The following is a 25,507-nucleotide window of genomic DNA, read 5'->3' on the forward strand; positions in this document are numbered from 1 at the left end:
TGTGAAACTAATCTGAAGCCCAACTAACCTATGCTATTCCATTTTCACCCATATATTTATCTAATGAACATTTAAATGTCCTTAAAGGTGGCAAGTCTACTACCGTTGTAGGCAGGTTATTCCACGCCCCTACTACTCTCAAAGTGAAGAAACAGAGGATGTAAAATCTGGATTTAGGCTGTCGTCAGGAGCAACCATTTAATGCATGCTTTTACTAACTACAAAATGGTTTCTTAATGCAAATAACATAAAATAATATAACAAAATGGCTTCTTGGAGCAAATTAACAATTTTGTTTAAAATGGCATCTAACTCTGCTGAAAACTGCATTCTTTAACTAATTGAAAGAGATTAGCAAACAATGCCCTGTTCATAGTATAAATTAACTAAGCAAGATAGGACATTATTAGAGTATTCAAATTGTCCTTGGAAACCAGGTGACAAGAGATAAAAATGCGAAACAAGTTAGTTCCCAGGAAATATCATTGGCTTAGTTTTATGTCTATTTGCCATATCATTTCATTTTACTGGATTAATTTTGCAATTAAGGCTGTTCTGTTTGTTAAGAGACCTATAAAAGTTGCCTGTGTTTTAAGATTGTGTGCAGCTTTTCCAGGATACTCCAGAGGTGCTTAACCCCTGTGTTGCTGGATTACCTATGCCTGGCGTCATAATAAATTGTTAAATCTTGCTGAAATCAGACCGAGCTGCTAGTATTTACTTGACTGATCATGGAAGCGAGAGGCCCCTCCCAGGGGTCTAGATGTACAAAACTACCTCTGACAGTTGTCGTATATCTATCACCCCTCATTTTAAAGCCATGTCCCCTCGTGCTAGCCATCACTATCCGAGAAAAAAGGCTTTCACTGTCCACCCTATCTAACACTCGGATTATCTTTTATGTCTCAAATAAGGCACCTCTCAACCTTCTTCTCTCTAACAAAAACAGCCTCAAGTCCCTCAGCCTTTCCTCATAAGACTTTCCATCCAGTCCAGGCCACATCCTAGTAAATCTCCTCTGAACCCTATCCAATGCTTCCACATCCTCCCTATAATGCGGTGACCAGAACTGTACGCAATATTCCAAGTGCGACCACACCAGTGTTTTGTACAGCTGCAACATGACCTCATGGTTCTGAAACTTGATCCCTCCACCAATAAAACACTGTATGCCCTGTCAACCTGGGTGGCAACTTTCAGGGATCCATGTACATGGACACTCAAGTCTCTCTTCTCATCTACACTAACATTTACTAACCCAACCTTCTATGCCTTCATCCAGGTCATATATAAAAATGACAAACAACAGAGGCCCCAAAACAGATCCTTGCGGTACATCACTAGTAACTGAACTCCAGGGTGAACATTTCCCATCAACCACCACCCGTTGTCTTCTTTCAGCTAGCCAATTTCTGATTCAACCCACTAAACCACCCTCAATCCCATGCCTCCGTATTTTGTGCAATAGCCTACCGTGGGGCACCTTAACAAACTCCTTACTGAAAGTCATATACACCACATCAACTGCTTTACCCTCATCCACCTGTTTGGTCACCATCTCAAAGAACTCAATAAGGTTTGTGAGGCATAACCTACCCTTCACAAAACCGTGTTGACTATTCCTAACCAACATATTTCTTTCTAGATGATTATAAATCCCATCTCTTATAATCCTTTCCAACACTTTACCCACAACTGAAGTAAGGCTCATCGGTCTATAATTATCAGGGTTGTCTCTACTCCCTTTCTTAAAGAAGGGGACAACATTTGGTATCCTCCTGATTTGCAATCCTGATAAAGAGCTTTTGCCCGAAATGTCGATTTTCCTACTCCTCGGATGCTGCCTGACCTGCTGTGCTTTTCCAGGTTTATTAGCCTGTATCTCAGTATTCTCATCAACACTGTCTTTTTCCAATGTGAATACTGATGAAAAATATTCATTTAGTGCTTCTCCTGTCTCCTCTGATTCCTGTCTCCTTCTAACTACTGTCTTTGATTGGCCCAAATCTTAATCCAATCATTCTTTTATTCCTGATAAACATCATGTTTTTTCCCTGATCCGAGAAGCCAACAATTTCTTATATCCCCTCCTCACTCTTCATAGCTCTCTCTTCAAGTCTGTCCTGGTTAACTTGTAACACTCAAGTACCCTAACTAAGCTTTCATGTCTCATCCTTACATATGCCTTCTTCTTCCTCTTGACAAGAGATTCAACTTCTTTAGTAAACCACGGCTCCCTTGCTTGACAACTTCCACCCTGCCTGACAGGTACATACTTATCAAGGAGACACAGTAGCTGTTCCTTGAATAAGCTCCACACTTCAATTGTGCCCATCCCCTGCAGTTTCCTTCCCTGTCCTATGCATCTTAAATCTTGCCTAATCACATCGTAATTGCCATTCCCCCCAGCAATAATTCTTGCCCTGTGGTATATACCTACCCCTTTCCATCACTTAAGTAAACATAACCGAATTGTGGTCACTATCACCAAAATGCTCACCTCTCTCCAAATCTAACACCTGGCCAGGTTCATTACCCAGTACCAAATCCAATGTGGCCTTGCCCCTTGTTGGCCTGTCTACATAGTGTGTCAGGAGGCCCTCCTGCACACATTGGACAAAAACTGACCCATCTAAAGTACTTGAACTATAATATTTCTAGTCAATATTTGGAAAGTTAAAGACCCCCGTAACAACTGCCTTGTTACTCTCATTCCTATCCAGAATCATCATTGCTATCCTTTCCTCTACATCTCTGGAACTATTCGAAGGCCTGTAGAAAACTCACAAGAAGATGACCTCTCCTTTCCTGTTTTTAACTTCAGCCCATACTACCTCAGTAGACAAGCCCTCAAATGTTCTTTCTGCCACTGTAATACTGTCCTTGACCAACAATGCCACATCTTTTACCATCTGCCCTGTTCTTACTGAGACATCTAAACCCTGGAAATGCAACAACTGTCCCTGTCCCTGCTCTATTCATGTCTCTGAAATGGCAACAATAGAAGATTTAAGCTGGTTGAGGAGACTTTATGAAAATCTCCAGGCTCAATGATCAGGGACCCCAGCACACCTGTGCCAAAAAAAAAGTCACATTTGCAACCATCTACAGTCATAACTGTCAAGTGGACAACAAGTCAACAGTATTATAGAAAACTCTCTACTTTTCGAGATACACGCAGCTCAACAATGCTTGTGCTGCTCAACATAATCCAAGACAAAGCAGCCCATTTGAGTGGCACCCATCTAAGACCTTCAATATTCACTTCCTCAACCACCGACACACAGTGGCAGCATTGTGTGCCATCTATTAGCAGCACCTTCTAAATTTTCGAAATCTACAGATTTCAAACAGAGGAAGCAGGTGCATGGGGATACCAATATCTATAAGCTTCCATCCAATTCCAGTGATGCTAAAAAACCCTGTGATTTCTTTTTAAAAAGCATCTCAATTTCCTCTCATGATCTTCAACATCATAAGTGCTAGTTTTCAGCAAATCTAATTTACGCCATGAGGTTAAATAGTTAGTGAATAGTGAACACACCAAGATTATGGATCCTGACAACATTCTGGTAATATCACCAAAGACTTGTGTTTCAGAACCAGACTTGTCCTGAGCTACAAAACTACCTGACAATATGCAATGTTGTCCAAGAGTGTCCTGTGTTTAAAAAGCAGAACAGATCTTACTCAGCTAAGTATTGCCATATTAGACCATACTTGGCTACAAGTAAAATGTTGGAAGAGGTCGTCAACAGTGCCATGGAGCAGTACTTACTCAACATTAACTTTTTCACTGATATCAGTTTGAATCCTGCTAGGGCTAGTCAGCTTCTGACGTCATTACTCCCTTGGTCCAAACATGGATAAAATAGCTGAATTCAAGAGGTGAGCTATGAACATCAAGCCTTGATATCAAGTCCTTGATATCAAGCCACCACACCATGTGTGCCATCTAGGAGCCTTTGTGAAACCAAAGTACATGAGAATCAAATGAAAAATCTCCACAGTCAATCCTAAGACAATGGAAGGTAGATTTGGTTGTTCAAGGCCATTAATCTCATTCTCAGGTCATTGAGACAGGACTTCCTCAGGATACTTTTAGATTAAATTACATTAGATTCCTACAGTGTGGAAATAGGCCCTTCGGTCCAACAAGTTCAAACGACCCTCTGAAGAGTAACCCACCCAGACCCATTCCCCTCTGACTAATGCACCTAACATTATGGGCAATTTAGCATGGCCAATTCTCCTAGCCTCCACATCTTTGGACTGTAGGAGGAAACCGGAGCACCAGGAGGAAACCCACGCAGACAAGGGGAGAATGTGCAAACTCCACACAGACAGTCGCCTGTGGCTGGAATTGAACCCTGTGAGGCAGCAGTGCTAACCACTGAGCCACTGTACCGCCCCAAAGCACAATGGATTAGCAGTCTATCTCCTTAAGCTTTCAGCCATCTCATCAGCCCTTAAGCATAGGCCCAACCAGGTCAATGAGCTTTCCTCCATGATAGGGTTAGAATTGGGGATGTTAGCTGATGATTACACAATGTTCAACAATATTTGTAACTTCTGAGATACTCAAACAATCTGTATCCATTCTGCAGCAAGACCTAGACAGCATCCAGGTTTGGGCTGATGAGTGGCAAGTAACTTGCGTACTACACAAGCCTCTTGCGATAATCTCCAACAACAGAAAATCAAACCAAAATCCCTTGATGTTTAATGGCATTATAATCACTGAATCTCCTATAATCTTCCTGGGGTTATCATTTTCAAGAGACAGTCACAGTGACACACATCACAGAAACAGGCCTCTCTGTCCAGTAACTGGAATAGCGTATAAATAGTGGCTGTAAGAACAGGTGAAAGGTTAGACATTCATCGTTAAGCAAGCCACCTTCAAAATGTGTAAAGACCATTGGCCAGCTACAAGGTAAAGATCAGAATTTCAATGGGACATTCACTATTTTTTAGATGGGAAAGTGATGAATTGCTGCTTTTATCGCTCGCCCATTACTCCAGCGATCCGGGTAACGTTCTGTGGACCCATGACACATGGTAGAATTTATAGTCAACAAAAATCTGAAATGAACAATTTAACAATGACCAAGAAACCACTGTCAATTGTCAAAAAAAACCCTGCGATTCATTGATGTCCTTCAGAGACGGAAACTACCATTGTGACCTGGTCTGGCCTATTTGGGATTCCAGACACACAGCAATTAAATTTATTCTTAACTGCATCTGGGCAATTAGGGAGGGGCAACAAATTCTAGCCCATCAATTCCCACACCCCCATGAACAAAGAAAATAAAAAGTTTGAACAACACTCCTGAAGCCTGTGATCACCCAGTACAAAGCAGTCTAGTTCATTAGCATCATATAGGAGGAGAAAGTGAGGACTGCAGATGCTGGAGATCAGAGCTGAAAATGTGTTTCTGAAGGATTCCTGAAGAAGGGCTCATGCCGGAAACGTCAATTCTCCTGTTCCTTGGATGCTGCCTGACCTGCTGTGCTTTTCCAGCAACACATTTTCAGCTCATTAGCATCTTATACACAGCCATTAACATTTGTCCACCGGTGCACAGTGGACATCACTGTTTATTATCTACAAGATGCATTGCAGCAACTCACGAGATGTTTCTTTGACATCATCTTCCAAACCCTCAATCTCAAGCAACTAGAAAGATGAGGACAACAGGTGTTTGGGAACACCATGTAAATTCCCCTCACAGACCACGGGAGCAGAAGAAGGTATTGTATATCACACAAATAACACAACAGCATTGAGAATGCACCAACTTAGTATGCGCTAAGTGAGTTCAAATGAAAGTTTGACATTTATTCAAAAGTGCATAGAGGAGTGCAGATGGTGAGCATAACGGAAAAGTGTGTATTTTTCAGGCAACCGTGGCAAGGTGAGCAACTCAGATAGACTTTTGTTTTTCCCAGCAGCTTTCAACCTCCAATTTTTGCAGGTTAGTAATTAATAATAGCAGAGCCCAAGAGACAGGATGAGCATACATTGAACAATTAGAATGAGCTCATAAGAATGAATAGAGGTATTATGCGCAAAAGCAGGGAAGGTTATTAGAGCCTGTATAAAGTTTGAGTTAGGCCACAACTAGAATATTTCATCAATTCTGGTCACCACATGATAAAAGTTATCATGGTTCTTGAGAAGGGTTGATGGGATATATCAGAATTATTCCAGTAGGGAGGGATTGTGGGTGGTGTTTATAAAAACATAAACATAGAACGCAAGCCCTTTGAGCTTGCTCCACCATTCATTCTATCTCATTCATGGTCTCTTATTGAATATGCACTGCACACGATTATCTGCCGTATGGCCCGTATCATTAGTAAGCATGGCTCCAAAGGCACTGTCATGACAGTGACAAATCAGACAGACATAACTGCACTCGTGGCTCAAGCAGAATTTTTCCTCCTGAGAGGTTGACCAGACTATTTAAGGTTTATATTGCTTACTTTTCATGCTTTCAAAATGAATTATGTGAACAGAATGATTCTCAGAGAAAGTACTGAAATCATTTTTTTAAAACATTGTAGAAAGTGGAAAAAGTATTCGGAATGTCACAAAATGTCTATCCAAGAACGCAGATCACTATTTTCTCTCATGAATAGGAGATGAAGTGGATAAAAGCTGTGAATTGATATTAATTACAGGCTGCATTAAACTCTGGTAAAAGGATCAGTAGATATATTTGCATAATTATTTTACTCATAATTCAAGATGACGCCCATTGGTACGGAGACTATTAAATATTGTGACATTTATGCAGTTGTAAAAAGTGTTCTGGATATTAATGAATGGTATCAAATACTGCAGAAGGTGAGTGCCCTTAAAAGGTTCAGAGATAGCAGTGTGCCTGAGTACTGTATTATTGTAATGTAGAGCAAATGTAACTCAGATAGGTAGGTTACTTGTTATCACAGTAGAAAACTTGCTCTTGAAATATCGCACTGTTTCAGTCAAAAACCTAAGTGGGAGAAACATGTTATACCGAAGCTATAAAATAATGCTTTAAATTAGACACACCGGCTAAATGTTAACAAAAAAGGATAACTGCGTCAACCATCTAGTCAAAATCTCACCAACAAATGCATTTGTTGCAATCCCTGCTGATTGCTGGACAAGAACCTGGCTAGATCATAACATTATCTATTTTAGCTTTAACAAAACTGTCCCTTGCTGAAACATTGAGCATGCAATGCTGCAGATTTTGCATTAATAGCAGAACAGAGGTTTATTGCAAAAGAAACCATGATAAAATGCAATAATCCAAACTATTCACTTAACACAAATTCGACTGTTTTAAACACTGAGTAAGTGTATAATTCCATTAATCCCAAAACACACTTTTTTAAATTGAGAAAAAAACAGGTTTTGCACAGTACCCAAAGCACTCTGGTAGTTCTCAAAACACCACTCATCTAATACTCACACCAATATCCTTGTAACTAATATTTGTTAAATTTAGTCACTTGGTACTTTAATTGTTAAACTGGAACTGCAATAGCTTCTTCCTGGAGTTATCATATATCTGAGTTTCAATGTACTCATCTTAAATAACTTTTTCTAAATTCTCATTCTAACATTTTTGGTGTAAGACTAATAATACTTTCTCAATCCGAAGATCTAATTCAAAAATGTCCCTTCTAATACAGCCATCCTGTTCCAAGATCTTCCCAGGACCAACTACCAAGTTAAAACAAGTGAAACCAAGAGTTTCTTTCATTCAACCAAGGATGCTTTCCCCCATCTAAAAGAAAACAGATTCCAGAATACACACTAACAAATCTTATATACTCAATATTTATTATGCTAGGTGGCAAATAATCTAAAATAAACAAAAGTTCATTAGTGCACAAACTCATGTAAGTATGCACAAACTCATGTAGTGCACAAACTCAAGTAAGGCTTCACAAACTATTTCTCAAAGAAATTGGCATAGTTACAGAAGTTGTTACAAGTTAACTATAAATCTCAGACACTGAAAAACCAGATCCTAACTCAAAAATCAGACCCAGACACAACTCAAATGTCATTACAAATTATACACATAAATCCCACAGTTTGCATCATACACGGCTGCTGGATTCTTCTTGCACTTGTGGCAGCAGTTATCTGAACTAAGGGTCTGATTCTTGTGGAGGAGGCGAGAAGATTGAGTAGGAAGACTTTGAGACTCAGCAAATCCAACTTCCTGAAAAGGTCCTCACAGAGGCAAAACAAGATGAAATCAAGCCTGCAAAATCTGGAGGCAGAACTGAGGCATCAATGCATGCAGCTAGTAGCAAGGCTGGAAGACTAGAACACATTTTGCATTTACTGAGACATTGGCCCAATTGTAACAAAGCCTTAATGCCAAACAGCCGTAAGGATTTGCAGCACAGAAAATGGGCCTTCAGCCTATTATGGCCCCACCTGTCAAAAATAATCACATTAACAATTCTAATCTGCCTCTCCCACCTTTACAACAGTTAAGTTCCAAATTCCTTTCATCTCTGGGTGAAAAAGAGCTCACATCTCCTATAAACCTTCTGTCCTATACCTTCCCTCCAACAAGTGGAAACACTTCTTTTTGTCTACCCTGTGTCCTTCATAATTTTACACATCCCAATCATGTCCCCTCTCAATCTCCTCTGCTCTAAGGAAAACAGCCCAAGACTGTCCAATATCTCACCATAACTGAGTGACCCGAGAAGCAGAGGATGCATTGGCAATCTTCTTCCAAAATTCTTTAGATTCTGGAGCAGTTCCTACAGAATGGAGGTTAGCTAACGAAGCCCAAATATTTAAGAGAGGTAGAGATAAAACAGGGAATTATTGATCAATGAGACTGACAGCATTAATCAGAAAAATGCTACAGTCCACTTTCAAGGATTTTATAGCAGAATGCTTAGAAAACAGTAATAGAATCAAATAGCATGGATTTATAAAAAGGAAATCATCCTTGACAAATCTACTGGAATTCTTTGAGGATGTAACGAGTAAAGTTGATTGGGGAGCCAGTGAATGCAGTTTATTTGGAATTTCAGAAGGCTTTCGACAAAGTCCCCATAAAAGATAAATGCGCAAAGTTACAGCACATGGGATTAGGGGCAGTGTGTTGAGATGGATAGAAATTTAGCTAACAAACAAGAAACAAAAAGTAGGAATAAATAGGTTTTTTTTCTGAATAACATGCATTGACTAATGAGATACCACAGAACCCCAGCTATTCACAATGTGTGTTAATGATTTAGATGAGAGAACTAAATTTGCAGATGACACAAATCTAGGTGGAAGGGGGAGCTGTGAGGAGGAGGCAGTCATGCTTCAGTGCGATTTGAATAGGTTGAGTGATTGTACTGCATCTGTCATGCATTTGCCCAATGTGGATAAATGTGAGATTATCCACTTTGATAAAAAAAAAGGAAGGTAGATTAATATTTGAATGGCCACAAGTTAAGAGAAAGGAATATTCAACGAGACCTGGGTGTCTCTGTATACCAGTCACTGAAGGTAAGTGTGCAGATGCATCAGGCAGTAAAGGAAGCAAACCGTCTACTTGCTTTATAACAAGAGGATTTGAGTATAAGAATAAGGATACCTTGCTACAATTAGACAGGGAATTGGTGAGGCCACACCTGGAATACCATGTGCAGTTTTGGTCTCTTTATTTGAGGAAAAGTGCTCTTGCTATAGAGGAAGTGCAACAAAGGATTACCTGACTGATTCCTAGGTAGACAGGATTGACATATGAGGAGATGTTGAGTCAGTTAGCATTGTATTCACTGGAGTTTCAAAGAAAAAGGGAGGATCTTGTAGAAACCTATAAAATTTTAAAAGGACTAGACAGGTTAAATGCAGGGATTAACTGTTGGATTAACTTGCATTTATTTCAAGGCAAGAGGGCTAACAGGTAAGGCCGTGAACTCAGGGCATCGATTGGTACATGGGACTGGGACATTATACCATTACAGAAACAAGGCGAAGGGAGGGACAGGGCTGACAGCTTAATGTGCAAGGGCACAGATACTTTAGGCAGGACAGAGGTGGTCAGAGGAGGGGAGGAGAAGTTACATTTTGATTAAAGCGAGTATCACAAGCAGTAATCATAGAACATAGAAAATTACAGCGCACTACAGGCCCTCTAGTCCTCGATGTTTCGCCAACCTGTGAAACCAACCTGAAGCCTATCTATCCTACACTATTCCATTTTCATCCATATGTTTATCCAATGACCATTTAAATGCCCTTAAAGTTGGCAAGTCTAAAACTGTTGCAGGCAGTGCATCCCTCACCCCTACTACTCTCTGAGTAAAGAAACTACCTCTGACCTCTGTCTTATATCTAATACCCCTCAATTTAAAACTATGTCCCCTTGTGCTAGCCATCGCATCTGAGGAAAAAGGTTCTGACTGCCCACCCTAACTAATCCTCTGATTATCTTATATATCTATTAAGTCACCTCTCAACCTTCTCTCAAATGAAAACAGCCTCAATCCCTCAGCCTTCCCTGCATACCAGTCAACATCCTAGTAAATTGCCTCTGAACCTTTTCCAATGTTTCTGCATCCTTCCTATAATGCGATGACCAGTATTGTACGCAATATTCCGAGTGCGCCCGCACCAGAGTTTTGTACAGCTGCAACATGACCTCATGGCTCTGAAACTCAATCCCTCTACCAATATTATGCCTTCTTAACAACCCTATCAACCTGGGTGGCAACTTTCAGGGATCTGTGTACATGGATACCGAGATCACTCTGCTCATCAACACTGCCAAGAATTTTACCATTAGCCCAGTACTCTTTACTCCTGTTACTCCTTCCAAAGTGAATCACCTCACACTTTTCCACATCAAACCACATTTGCCACCGCTCAGCCCAGCTCTGCAGCTTACCCATGTCCCCCTGTAACCTGAAACATACCTTCCACACTGTCCACAATTCCACCGACCTTCGTGTCATCTGCAAATTTACTAACCCATCTTTCTGCGCCCTCACCCAGGTCATTTATAAAAATAACAAACAGCAGTGGACCCAGAGATGAAATAACTGAAGGATCATCCAGTGAGGCTTTGTGTTCGGAGCTAAGACATACGAAGGGGATAGTGACGTTATTGTTGTTGTACTATAGGCCCCAAATAATCAACAGGAATTAGAGGAACAAATATGTAGGGAGATTGGGGAGACTTGCAGGAGCAATAGGGTCGTCATTGCAGGGGATTTTAATTTTCCTAATATGGGAGTGCCAGAGCGTTAAGCGTTTAGATGGGGTGAAATTTGTTAAATGCGTTCAGGAAGGTTTCCTCAAGCAGTATACTGACCGTCCTACTCAGATTGGGACAAAACCTGACCTACGCTTGGGAAATAGGACAGGACAGGTGATGGAGGTGAAAGTAGAGGAGCACTTTGGGACCAGTGACCATGGTTCTATTAATTTTAAAATTGTTATGGAAAGAAACAAAACTTCTCCACAGCTTCAAGTTCTAAACTGGGGCAGGCACATTTTGACAGAATTAGATAGGAGCTTGCAGGAGTTGATTGGAGTAATTTGTCTACAGGCAAAGGAACCCCTGACAAGTGGGAGGCCTTTAAAAATAAGATCACTAGAGTTCAAGGTCTATATGTTCCTATGAGGGTAAAGGGCAAGGTTGGCAGGAATAGGGAATCCTGGATGACAAGAAATTGAGGCAATGACCAGAAAAAAGGAGGTGTGGCTCAGGTACAGGCAGCTGGGATCAAGGGAATCCATGAACATGTATAAGGGATTCAGGAGTTTACTGAAGAAGAAAACTGGGGGCAAAAGGGGGCACCAGGTAGCCTTGGCTGAGAAGATTAGGGTGAATCCAAAGAGGTTATTTAAGTCCATTAAAGAAAAAAGAATAACGAGAGACAGAAAAGGAACCCTCAAGGACCAAAGTGGACATGGATGTGTAGAACCGCAGGAGATGGGCGAGGTTGTCAATGAATATTTCTCGTCTGTGTTTAACATGGAGAAAGACGTAAAGGCTTGGGAACTTGGAGAAGTTAGTGGTGATATCTTGGGGACAGTTTATGTCACATTCAAGGAGGTGTTAGAACGTATGAAGGTGGATAAATCTCTTGGTCCTGACTAGATATATCCAAGAACACTGCAAGAGGCTGGAGAAGAAATTGCAGGACCCTGGCTGAAACGTTTGCATCAGAGTTATCCATGGGTGACGTTCCAGAAGACTGGAGGGTAGCGAATGTTGTCCCCTTATTCAAGGCTGCAAAGAAAAACCTGGAAACTATAGACCAATAAGCCTAACATCTGTGGTAGGTAAGTTACTTGAGAAGATTCTGAGGGATAAGATATACATTCATTTGGAAAGACAGAGTTTGATTAGGAGTAGTCAGTGTAGCTTTGTGCAGAGGAAATCATGCCTCATAAATCTTTTAAAGAGTTCTTTAATGAAGTGACGAGAGCAGGGCGGTAGATGTGGTCTATATGGATTTCAGTGAGGCCTTTAATAAGGTTCCACATGGTAGGCTGCTCTGGAAGGTTAGATCGCATGGACTCCAGGGGGAGCTGGCAAATTGGATACACAATTGGCTTGAAGGTAGGAACCCGAAGGTAATAGTGGAAGGATACTTGTCGGACTGGAGGCCTGTGACCACTGGTGCGCCTCAGGGATCAGTGCTGGATCCATTACTGTTTGTTATCTATATCAATGATTTGAACAAGAATATACAAGGCATGATTATTAAGTTCGCAGATGACACTAAAATAGGTGGTATCGTGAACAGTGAGGAAGGTTATCAGAAATTGCAGCAGGACCTTGATCAGCTGGGTAAGTGGGTGAAGAAATAGCAAATGGAGTTTAATAAAGATAAATGTGAGGTGTTGCATTTTGGAAAATGAAATCAAGGTAGGAGTTTCATGGTGAATGGTAGGGCCTTAAGGAGTGTAATGGAACAGAGGGACCTCGGAGTTCAGGTGCACGGTTCTCTGAAAGTTTGATCACCTTGTAAAAGGAAGGATGTTATTAAACTGGAAAGAGTGCAGAAGAAATTTACAAGGATGTTGCCAGGGCTAACGGTCTGCATGAAAGGGACAAGTTGATCAAGCTAGGACTTTTTCCTTTCGAGCGTATGATACTGAGCGGGGAATCTTATAGAAGTATATAAGATAAGGAGAGGCATGGATAGGGTAAATGCACTCAGTCTTTTTCCCAGGGTTGGGGAATCGAGGACTAGATGGATCAGTTTAAGGTTAGAGGAGAAAGAATAAAAGGGAACCTGAGGGGCAACTTTATTACACAAGGGGTGGTATGCATATGGAATGAGCTGCCAATAGAAGTTTCATAGTTTCATGGTAATAGAAGCAGGAGTAGGCCATTTGGCCATCGAGACTGCTCTGACATTCATTAAGATCATGGCTAAACTATCATCATCTCAGCTCCTCCTACCTGCATGATCCCCATAACCCTTAATTTCTGTACCATGTAAAAACCCATCCAACTGTGTGTCTTGAATATATTTAATGAAACTGCCTCTACCGCTTCCTTGGGCAGGGAATTCCATAGATTCATTTCTCTCTGGGGAAAACGGCTGTAGGCCTCTTGTGACACAATGATAGTGCCCCGACCTCTGGGTCAAAAAGTCCTGGTTCAGATTCCATCTGACTCATATAACACATCTGAACAAGTTCACAAAAAGAATATCAACAACTTGTTTGATAATACAGAAATTGAGTATTGCTGAAAAAAGATACAGTTTACTGAAGTTTTACTACACTTCAGGACATTTTGTAAGAATCAATTCAAGGGGAAGAGTCAACCTTCCCACTGCAGAAGATTGGTTGACAAGTGGATTGATTGGTAGAAGCACTGCCATGGAAACAGACTAATTAATGATTAAAAGTTAATTGGTTGGTTCTCCATACCAATGCATCTACCAAACAGAATCCAAATGCTAAATAATCAGCACTCTCCTCTCCTGCAACATAAATATTGGTTTTTCCCGTCAACTGACATTCTTGTGAATTATTGTGATGCACGCAAGACAGAAAAATAGAAAATTTGAACAGTAAGAACCCATTCAGTCATTCATGCCTGCTCCACTATTCAATATGATCATGGCGGATCATCCAACTCAGTACCTGTCCCTGCTTTCTCTTCATACCCTTTGATCCCTTTAGGCCCAAGAATAAATCTAACTCCTTAAAAATATTCAAAATTTGATCTCAACAACTCTATGGCAGAGAATTCCAAAGGTTCTCCACTCTCTGGGCGAAGAAATTTCTCCTCAGCTCAGTCCTAAATGACCCACACATATTCTTATATTGTCACTCTGCCTCTCGACTCCCCAGACTTCTGGAACATCCGGTCCTTAGAGAATTTTATAGATTCCTATGAGATTGCCCCTTCATTCTTCTAAACTTCAGTGAACATTATCCTGACCAATCCAGTCACCCTTCATATGTTAGTCCTGCCACCGCAGGAATGAGCCTAGTAAACCTTCATTGCACTCCCTTCACAGGTAGAACATGCTTCCTCAGATAAGGCCAAAGCTGCACACAACACTCCAGATACAGTCTCACCAATTCCCTGTACATTTGCAGTAAGACATCTCCACTCCTGTTCTTGAATACACTCACTATGAAAACTGGCATGCCTGCATGCTACTTAGCAATTGGTGTACAGGAGGAAGTGAGGACTGCAGATGCGAGAGATCAGAGTCGAGAGTCAAGTGGTGCTGGAAAAGCACAGCAGGTCAGGCAGCATCCAAGGAGTAGGAGAATCAACTTTTCAGGCATAAGTCCTTCATCAGGAAGGGATAATGGTGTACAAAGACAGCTAGGTATTATTGCAACTCTCCCTTTTCTAATCTATCGCCACTCAGATAATAATTTGCATTCCTGTTTTTGCTACCAAACTGCATAACCTCACATTCATCCACTTTATCCTTCATCTGCCAAGCATTGTCCACTTACTCAACTTGTCCACATCACAATGAAATATCTCTGCATCCTCCTCACAAATCAACCTCCCACCTAGTTTTGTGTCATCTGTAAACATGTAGAAATTATTCTTAGTCCCTCATCTAAAAATGTCCAAAGGCTGAGAGGTGACTTAATAAAGGTTTATAAAATCATGAGGGGCATGGATAGGGTGATAGTCAAAGTCTTTTCCCAGGGTAGCATGTCCAAAACTAGAGGGCACAGGTTTACGGTGAGAGGGAAAAGATTTAAAAGGGACCTGAAGGGCAACTATTCCACACAGAGGCTGGTGCGTGTATGGAACAAGCTGCCAGGGGAAGTGGTGGAAGTGGCTACAATTATGACATTTAAAAGCCATCTGTAGGAGTACATCAATAAGAAAGGTTTCAAAGGATCTGGGCCAAATGCTGGCAAATGGGACTAGATCAGTTTAGGATATCTGGTCAGCATGGACAAGTTGGACCAAAGGGTCCGTTTCTGTCCTGTAATAACTCCTATGTGCTGGTTAGGTGGATTGGCCATGCTAAAAATTGCCCTGTAGTGTCCACAGGTGTACAGGTTAGATGGGTTAGCCATGGTAAAAAAAAAGAACCAATGCATGGTTACAAGGATGGGATGGAGTGGGTTTGTAGATCTAGGTGGGATGTTCTTTAGACAGGCCATGCAGACTCAATGGGCCAAATGACCTCTTTTTGCACTGTAGGTATTGTTTGATTTTATGATTCTATATCATGAATAGCTGGGGTCCAAGCAGTAATCTCTACAGAGCCACCAGCTGCTGGATACCGTTCAGAAAAAGACTCATTCATTCCTATATTTCTTGTTTCCTGACTGCTATCAGTTCTCTATTCATGCCTACATAAACCCAATCCCATACACTTTAATCTTGCATATTAATTGTTTAAATGGGACCTTATCGAAAGCTTTCTGCAAGTTCAAGTAAACCATATGAACTGACTTACCTCTGACCAATCATCATATAATGTTCCAGGGACAGGGGTTCAGCTCCCAAGACAGCAGATGGCAAAACTTCAAATCAATAAAATTTGGAATTAAAAACTATTCAAATGGTGACACATAGATTGTCATAGATGTACTAACATTCCTTAGATAACTTTTTTATTGCCCATCCCTAACTGCCCTTGGACTGAATGCTTGTTACTATGGGAATACTCCTAAGCAAAGTCCCAGCACCAGAGCCTGCATCACCCATTAGTTCTGTCAAGCCTCTCCAGCTATTGATCTTGCTGTGCAAATCACATCTATATACCAGCTCTCAGATTTTAACATTTCTCAAACTGTGCTTTCCTGATATCCCTGCAACAGATATTTCAATTGGGTGTCTCAAAGGCAACCTCACTGCTGGACTGCAATGAGTATTATGTAAGATCCAGATGGTAAACAGCAGAAGGACGGAGCTGTTGTAGCTCACTACCACTTGAGTATGTTTACTTTCTCACTTACACCTACACAAGCAGGAACCTGAATCCAGAGTTAGAACATGATCCAAGGGGACAAAGAGACTGACAGATGATCTAATTAATTGGTTTAAGTAGTTCTCACTTGATGTAGCTGTGATACACAGCAGCTTATGCTTCCTGCTGCTTTCCATCTGTCAGTGTTCCTACATAGTCTGTATTTCTATGCATATTCTACTCAATATAACCCTGTTTAATCCTCTCAACACAGCAATAGGAAGAAGAAAAGTGGGGAGGCATGAGGTTTTCTTCAATCCCTGGCTACCACAGACCATGCAAGTGTATTTTAACTGGGATTTGTAGAATCTTTCTTTTGTCTCCTAACAACGCAGATTTGTTCATGTTCCTGGCAACGCCAGCAGGAAAGTAATTGGGAGCAGGAACCTTATCTAATTTTCCTTTCAGTGGCAAAGCGGTGCTGCAATTGTATTAACAAACCAAAAGGTGATCAATCAATCTCAACAGAGAGAGACAGAGAGACTGAACTTTAGATTAGGTTAGATTCCCTACAGTGTGGAAACAGGCCCTTCAGCCCAACAAGTCCTCACCGACCCTCCGAAGTGTAACCCACCCAGTCTCATTTCCCTGCATTTACCCTCAACTAATGCACCTAACACTTTGGGCAATTCAACATGGCCAATTCACCTGACCTGCATATCTTTTTGGATTATGAGAGGAAACCAGGGCACCTGGAGGAAACCCACACAGACACAGGGAGAATTTGCAAATTCCACACAGACAGTCGCCTGAAGCAGGAATCGAACCCAGGTCCCTGGTTCTGTGAAGCAGCAGTGCTAACCACTGAGTCACCGTGCTGCCCTTTAAAATGGTGATCTACCATGGCAGGATTCTAACCCAGGTCCCCAGAACATTACCAGGATCTCTGGATTAACAGTCTGGCAATATTACTTATGGTTTTCTTTATTTATTCATGCAAAGCAGGTGTCACTGATTGGGACAGTATTTATTGTTCATCCCCAAATTCCCTGAACTAAGTGAGAACCAAAAGAACTGCAAATGTTGTAAATCAAAAATAAATACAAAAGTTGCTGGTAAAGCTCAGCAGATCTGGCAGCATGTGCAAAGAGAAATCAGAGTTAACGTTTTGGGTCCAGTGACACTCCAGTTCTGCAGAAGGTCACCAAACCCAAAACGTTAACTCAGATTTCTCTTCACAGATGCTGCCAGACATGCTGAGCTTTTCCAGCATCTTCTGTTTTTGCCCTGAACTGAGTTTGTTAGGTCATTTCAGAAGGCAGTTAAGAATGAACCATGTTACTGTGGGTCTGGAGTCACATGTCGGCCAGATCAGGTCAGGACACTAGATTTCCGTCCCTCAATGGCATTAGTAACGTGGTCACTGTTTGGACAGCTTTTAATTCCAGATTTTATTAAATTCAAATTTCACCATGTAAAATGGTGGGATTTGAATTCCTTTCGCTAGAACATTATAACAGTCTTCTGGATTACATGTCCAGTGGCACTATCACTGTGCCACCACCTCTCGTCCCCTTTTACGAGCCTGTGTGCACAGTCACTCACCATTAGCCAGCTGATTCAAATCTGCAGACTGTACTGCAATTAACCAAAACTCCAACTACAAACAAGAAATCATTGGCTTAAAAAAAAATTCAATTCTGTGCTGACCAACCCATAATTTTTCTCTGTTAAAGTACAATCAGAATTTCAAGCCCAAGAAGGCTTACATATGTATGGCAATAAAGCATTCTAACTCGATTCACAGGATTGTAATTATACAAATATTGATTCAAGAACCCATGGAGGAAGTATTGAGACAAGCAACTAGAATCTTCAAAGTGGTAGATTTTCGGGAGTTTCTTAAAGGAGCAGAGTCAGAGAGGGTTAGGAAGAGAATTCTAAAACTTACCACAGATGTAATTAAACCACTGTAAATGTGAACATTTTTGAAAATAGTTTAACCAACTGTGCAAGTGTTGAATTAAGCATACAAATCAAGAGATACCCAGCAGGCAAATCAGATACTCAACCACACAAACTGACATGGTCCAATTTTAAGTGCAAGTTTGCACTTGATTTATGTGATCCTGGTCAGAACAGTAAAAGGGATGTTGCAGACACTATGCAATGGAGAGTAGTTCAGTGTTAAAGTCAGCCAAGGGTTCCTGCTCCTTACTGCTATCTGGAGAATCTGTAAAGGTGCTTGTTTGTTGAACTGAGCTGAAAGGATTAGAACTGCCTGGAATACTTCCACTATCAAACAGTATTCAGCACTGCACAACAGTGCAGAGATTTTGTGTTCACATGTCTGGAGCAAAAGGTACAGTAACAGAAACATACATATGACCACTGAAGAAAAACATGAGAGTACATAGCAGTGGCATGCTGCATGTGTAGAGTGACTGAGGTGCAGCCTGGTGTACAAGCTTTTCTAGACATATTAGCACTGGTTTATTGCCAGACTGAAGAGAATCTGATACTGCATAGAGCAGCAGCTTAGTGAGCAACAGCAAGGGAGATCATCACTGAATCATTAAATTAACAGACCAGGCAGAAAAAATCTGCCATCTGCTACATGCTGCCACTTCCAGACACACCTGACTTGCCTAGTTAGTGGCCAGATGCTACTGAACTCAAATGTCCAAGGTTTAGCAGAACTATTGAGAAGTGGCAGCGTTTATGTAAGACCTGATCTGGCAAAACGAGTGGTAAGACTGTTCAATTATTTAAGAGGCATTATGATGGATATATTAATAAGAATGGTTTGGAGGGATATGGGCCGGTGCTGGCAGGTGGGACTAGATTGGGTTGTGATATCTGGTCAGCATGGATGGGTTGGACCAAAGGGTCTGTTTCCATGCTGTACATCTCTATGACTTTATGACTCTCACTGCGACGACATACAAGAGCGACAAGGAAGCTCTTGTGGTTTCCTCATTTCAACATCAGTAGTGGTTGTACAGCAATATAACATGGGCCATATTTCAAGGCAGCCAGCAGCATCTGTGCAGGTAACAAATAAGATTGAAGCAATCTGCAAGGTCAGCGTGCAAACACAAGTTCAAGGTTCTGCATGTTGTAAGTGGCAGCTTGAGGACCACACTTTTGCTTTGGCATCAAGTTTTATCTTCTGAGGAACTTTTCCTGGGAATTTCCTCCCCTGCCTTTCTTAAATTGATTGTTAAAATTCAGTGGATATATCCATGGGATCTCAGCTAACCAACCAGTTAACATTTGCAAATGTCTATAGCAAGCGTTGCAGCCTATTTGACCACAGGTATTTTCAGAACAAGATCTTATCTTGTCCTCACCTGACATCCGCCACACACAAAACTTTTACCAAGTATCACAGGTTAGAAATCATAGAACATAGAACAATACAGCACAGGAATGGACCCTTCGACCCATGATGTTTTACCAAACGTGATGTCAAATTAAACTAATCCCTTCTGCCTGCACATGGTCCATATTCCTCCGTTCCTTGCCTATTCATGTGCTTACCTAAAAGTCTCTTAAACATCCGATGATACCTGCCTTCACCATCACCCTAGCACATGATTCAGACTCCTACCATTCTGCGTATAAAAAAAACTTGCTCCTCACATCTCCTTTGAACATCCCCCTCTGACCTTTAACGCATGCCCCCTAGTAGTAGACATTTCAACTCTGGGAAAAAGATTCTAACTGTCAACCCTATCTATGTATCTTATAATTTTTTGACTACACCAAGTCTCCCCTCAGGTTCCACTGCTCCAGAGTAAACAACCCGAGTTTTCTAGCCTCTCCTTTATAGCTCATACACTCATATCTAGGCAGCATCCTGGTAAACCTCCCCTGCACCAACTCCAAAGCCTCCACATCCTTCCAATAATTGGCGACCAGAACTGAACACAATACTCTAAATGTGGCCGAACTAAAATCATAAATACTGGTCAACCTTCCTATATGAAGTCAAGTAGAGTTGTACTGCCCATATTTTATCCAGTCTCAGATCAGAAACAATGAGCAATGATCTTAGGACCATGTGCCTGAAAAGCCTGCTATACATATCCAATGCCAGTGATCAGATTTAATTATCATCAATCATCACTTTATTTTGCAAAAGTTCAAGGAGTTACTGCACACCAGAAATTCTGACATCAGTCAGGATTGTCAATTTCCTAGCTTTGAGTATCAAGAAACTTACATATATCAGTTTGGTCATTTTACTGAGGCAGAACACCATCCAGACAGAAGGTGATCCATCCTTTCATGGGTGACTAGCACAAGGGCTTACATCTAAGATTAGCCAGCCTGTTCTGGGCTGAGGTCAGCAACTTTACACAAATGGTACTGGAAATCTGGAGTAAACGAGAATAGAAATTGCAGAAGAAACTCAGCACATATTTGCGGAGAAAAAACACTTAGCTTTCCCAGACACGTGGCTCTTATTCAGAAAGTTCTGAAGGAGGATTACGGGACTAGAATCCTCCATTCTGTTTTGCCCACCACAAATGCAGTCAGACCTGCTGAGTTTCTCTATTTTCATTTGTTTAGATCTCCAGCATCCGCAGTTCTTTCCTTTATTTTAGTGAAAATCTGGAACACTTATCCTCAATAAACTGCTGAGGCTAAAAATTTCAAATTCTTGGTAAGTAATGGTAATAAGGGTTACCAAAGCAGCTGGAGGGAATTCAAATAATGCTATAATCTAACTGAATAAGTGCAAGCTCAATGATATGAATAGTCTACCTCTGTTAGAAAACAAAATCCATCACCTCTGATTGGCCAATCAAAGTTGCAAATAATCCTGAAGGTTGAGCTGACTTCCATCTTTTCCCTCTATATATTCTGTGACTGAGCCAAACTACTGAAAGATCCATAAACTCGGTCAGTGCATTTTATTAAATTCATATGATATGGGCATCATTAGCAAGATCATTTGATGACCACCCAAAACGACCCTTGAGGAGGTAACAGTAAGCCAACTTCTTAAATTGCTGCAAACGATGTGGTGAAGATATTCCGACATTGTTAGCTGATTTTACAGTGCAACTGTGTCACTTCCTAAAAGGTTTCAGAAGATCATTAAGAATGAGTGACATTGCTACACATCTAGTATTACATACAAGTCATATGAGAAAAGTATAGCAGTTTTCTCCGTACAAAGGATATTAGTGAACAAGTTGCACATTGTTTTAACAAAAGCAAATTACTAACATTATAGTCACCATTACCAATTAGCTGTTATTTCAGATTTATTTTATTAATTGACCATAAGTTCCTCAACCATCATGGTGAGATATGAACTTTCATATCTTTTGAGCATATGTCCTTGGTCTTCGGATCACAGATACGTAATCTTACAACAGTGCATTGCAGGAGCATTAGGGAAAACAGAAAAAGGCTACTTGAACTGGAACACTAAATATTAGGATGGCATCTTAGAACTTCTACTTCTGAAAGCAGATAGATTTACATGTGAAGATGAAAAGCACGGTGTTTGTTGTATGTAAATATCCACAACCATAATCCCAATTGAGAGTTTTATAACATTGGGTATTTAATTAATCAGATAAGTTGTTAATCAGCAGCCCATCAGCAAGTACACATTAATAAGATACAAGGGAAACATTCCACAATAATTAATGGTGAAGATATTTAAATGCAATAACATTTGGTGTTCATACTGCAAATGTCAGATCCCACTGAGAGACCATCTTTCATCTGTAAACCTATAGCAGATGGCAACTATCTTTGCTTTGCCAGCATAGATAGCACAATTTCCTAATGTGGGTTAATGCACGGTGACCTGGAAGTCTTCATCTACTGCATGTTGAATCAGCAAGTTGAAGTCATGGTGATAGAGCTGCTGGCAAAGTTGGGAGAAATAGGATAAGCCACCAGTTTGCACACCCACTAGCAATATAAAATCTGTGCTATGTGTGGCTGTATCTGAGCATGCATCAAAGTGTGCAGCAACTAAGAACATATTGACTCATATTCCTATCACTATACCTCCTGTCAGTATCACCTGGGACCATGTAACATGAACCAGATAATTTATTTGATAAAGTTTCTTAAATGATTATTGCCAATAATGTTTAGCCAACTTGTTCAAAAAAGGCTTATGCATTCACATCATTCTCTGCTATCTATTCATGAATCACTGTGTATATACAAAATAGAGAGCAATGGACTTCTGCAGAGATCTTCTTTAGAAGTGACTATAGAAGCTATGGTGGCTTCCAGCAATCTTGAAACATTTATTTATCATACTAAATCAAGCTAAGTGACCAGGTGAGCATTGTAAATTAATTAATAGCATCTCAATGAATTAACAGCATCTCAACTAATTAAGCAAACAGATCAATGGCAAATGAATGTTAAAGTAGATATGCAAATGTGCTTGGGGATATGTATGTGCATATGGGATTTAAGTATGAATGTGTTCACGAATGATGAACTGAAGACAAGTGAAGAACTTAAAACTTTCAGTGAATAGACAAAGATCATTTCTTACTCTACTTCATTAACAGTGGAAGATAAAGATCAAGGCATGATTTCTGACCATTCAAACTATATCTATCCACTTAGATATTTACATATAAATAGTTATTAGGTGAAACGTGAGCCTTATGAGAAATCATTGGCACCTTGCCACTGAAAGGAGAATGATACATTGAAGAGATTCCTCATAAAGGCAATGATGTTTTCTTGATTCAGTGCTTTAAAGAGGGAAGACTCAAAATAACTGCATTTCACTGGAGAAAAGACACAGTTCATGACTTAAATCTTGGAATAATGTAAAAGCAGAGAAGTTATTTGAGCTAATATTCACTAATTATGTAATTATAGTACATCTATAATATGCTGTAGTGATACACAAAAACCATCACATTGGCCAAACAGACAATTGCTGCGTGGCCTCAGTCAGCATTCAGTACCCACAATGCCAGCCACCATACATCAGTTCATATTTCAGCCAAAATGTCTTGACAAGCTAGCCAATATAAAGGAAGTCAGACTAGTATTCATATACTTCCAAAAAAAAACAGCATTGTGGATGCTAGCGATCTGAAACAAATAAAAACAGAAATTTATGACGACATGTCCCAGCATGTCTGACAACATTTGTGGAGAGAGAAGCAGAGTTAATGTTTCAAGTCCAGTAACTGTTCTTCAGAACTCTGTTTCCCTAATCCACTGATGCTGCCAGATCTGCTGAGTTTCTCAAGCAATTTCTTATTTTGTTTGTTTTAGTAGTTATATATGCCTTTCAGTTAAAAAGTGATTTTGACGTATAGTCTCTGGTTTAATGTGGGTATCACACACCACATAACATTCCACCCAGTACAGGTGTTAAATTTATGACACTTACTGCTTTGAGCTGTTGAATCCCACTGACTTGTCGCACTACTCGATCCAGCTCTTGTTCAATCCTCCCTGCCCAGTACTGAATCCTAAGATGAGAAAACAAAGTTGTAACAATAAGAATCTAATTATGCAAAGCACTATAATTTAGCAATGAAAAAATCCTTCAGTTCTTCAAGAGAAAAGTGGCAATTTTTAGTGTTTTAACAATCTTCTTCAGAACTATACTCAAACTGTATTAAACGCCAAACTGCAGTGGTTTAATCAACCTCACACTTTGACCAAGACTGTGACTAAGTCATCAAGTATTATCACAATACGACTAACCTCGGCCAGCAATTTTAGTTCAGTTTGCTCGCATACAATGAAGCACATTAAATGAAATATTACAGTTGTTTAAAAAATTCCAATCATATGTAAAAGCCTATAAATCAGTCGACTGTAAAGAGAAGATTCAGCTTGCCTAATCAGAGTGTACCTTTTCTCCAACGGAACATATTGCAATTAAAGAAAGAGCAGAGTGCCAAAGTATAAATTGGTAAAAGCAAAGATTGAAAAATTCTGAATAGTGTACCTTAGAAGTTTAGTACAAAGGGTAGACAACTTGCCAGAGAGACAACTAAAGTTCCCATTTTTAGAAGAATAATGAATGTAATAGAAAGTAAAACGTGTGCGGTTTTAGGTTCGGGTTTTAGTGTTTTGAGAAAATTGAAAATTAGTAACCTCTTCCCTAAATAGGTATGGGATCATCTGTAGCATCTCCATTAAAACATGGCAAGCGAGTTATTTTAAACCCTAGCTCCTGGATTGACAGGTGGATAGAGGTTACAGTACTCCTCGCAAGGTATGTCTCTGAAATGTCTTCCTTGCTCTTCCCTTTACTGTTTTTCCATCGATGGTTGTAACACCATGTTGCAGATCACAGCAAAGCAGCATTTAAATCAGCAACAAAAAAGCAAAATACTGTACTGCAGATCCTGAAAAATCAGAAATAAAAAGGAAAATGCTGGAAGTACTCAGTATGTCAGGCAGCACCTGTGGAGAGAAATAAAAGTGACACCAGACTTAAGGACCTCTTAAACAGGGCTGATCAACTGCACTGTTCACACCAAGTCAAGAGAGTGTGAGAAAGATGTTATATTTGGTTTTGTTACTCACACCTAGGCCCTTTACTGTTTCAGTAAAATTTCCTTGTTCCTGTATACAAACCCTATTGTAATGAAGGTCAACACACAACTTATCTTTTTAATTGCCTGCTACATAGAACATAGAACATAGAAAAGTACAGCACAGAACAGGCCCTTTGGCCCACAATGTTGTGCCAAGGGTTAATTCTAATGTAAAATAAAATAACTTAACCTAAGCACCCCTCAACTCATGCTATCCATGTGCATGTCCAGCAGTCACTTAAATGTTCCTAATGACTCTGCTTCCACCACCACAGCTGGCAACGCATTCCATGCATTCACAACTCTCTACATAAATAACCTTTCTCTGACATCTCCTCTATACCTTTCTCCTAATATCTTAAAACTATGACCCCTCGTACCAGTCAATCCTGCCCTGGGGAAAAGTCTCTGGCTATTGACTCTATCCATGCCTCTCAATATCTTGTATACCTCGATCAGATCACCTCTCTTCCTCCTTCTCTCCAGAAAGGTCCGAGCTTATTCAACCTCTCTTCATAAGGCAAGCCCTCCAGTCCAGGCAGCATCCT

At 40.4% G+C, this 25,507-nt stretch overlaps 1 protein-coding gene across 4 annotated transcripts in view; it reads right to left on the minus strand.

Moving 5' to 3' along the window:
- The window catches only part of cacna2d2a (calcium channel, voltage-dependent, alpha 2/delta subunit 2a), an 810,266-nt gene that overhangs the window by 645,733 nt on the left and 139,026 nt on the right, over positions 1–25,507 (minus strand). For all 4 annotated transcript variants that reach the window (XM_043708454.1, XM_043708453.1, XM_043708452.1 and 1 more), the window contains exon 2: positions 23,798–23,879. In XM_043708454.1, the coding sequence (XP_043564389.1) occupies positions 23,798–23,879 (82 nt within the window). The remainder of the gene's footprint in view (positions 1–23,797; positions 23,880–25,507) is intronic.

This window comes from Chiloscyllium plagiosum, chromosome 18 (genome assembly GCF_004010195.1).
Source record: "Chiloscyllium plagiosum isolate BGI_BamShark_2017 chromosome 18, ASM401019v2, whole genome shotgun sequence".
NCBI lineage: Eukaryota > Metazoa > Chordata > Chondrichthyes > Orectolobiformes > Hemiscylliidae > Chiloscyllium > Chiloscyllium plagiosum.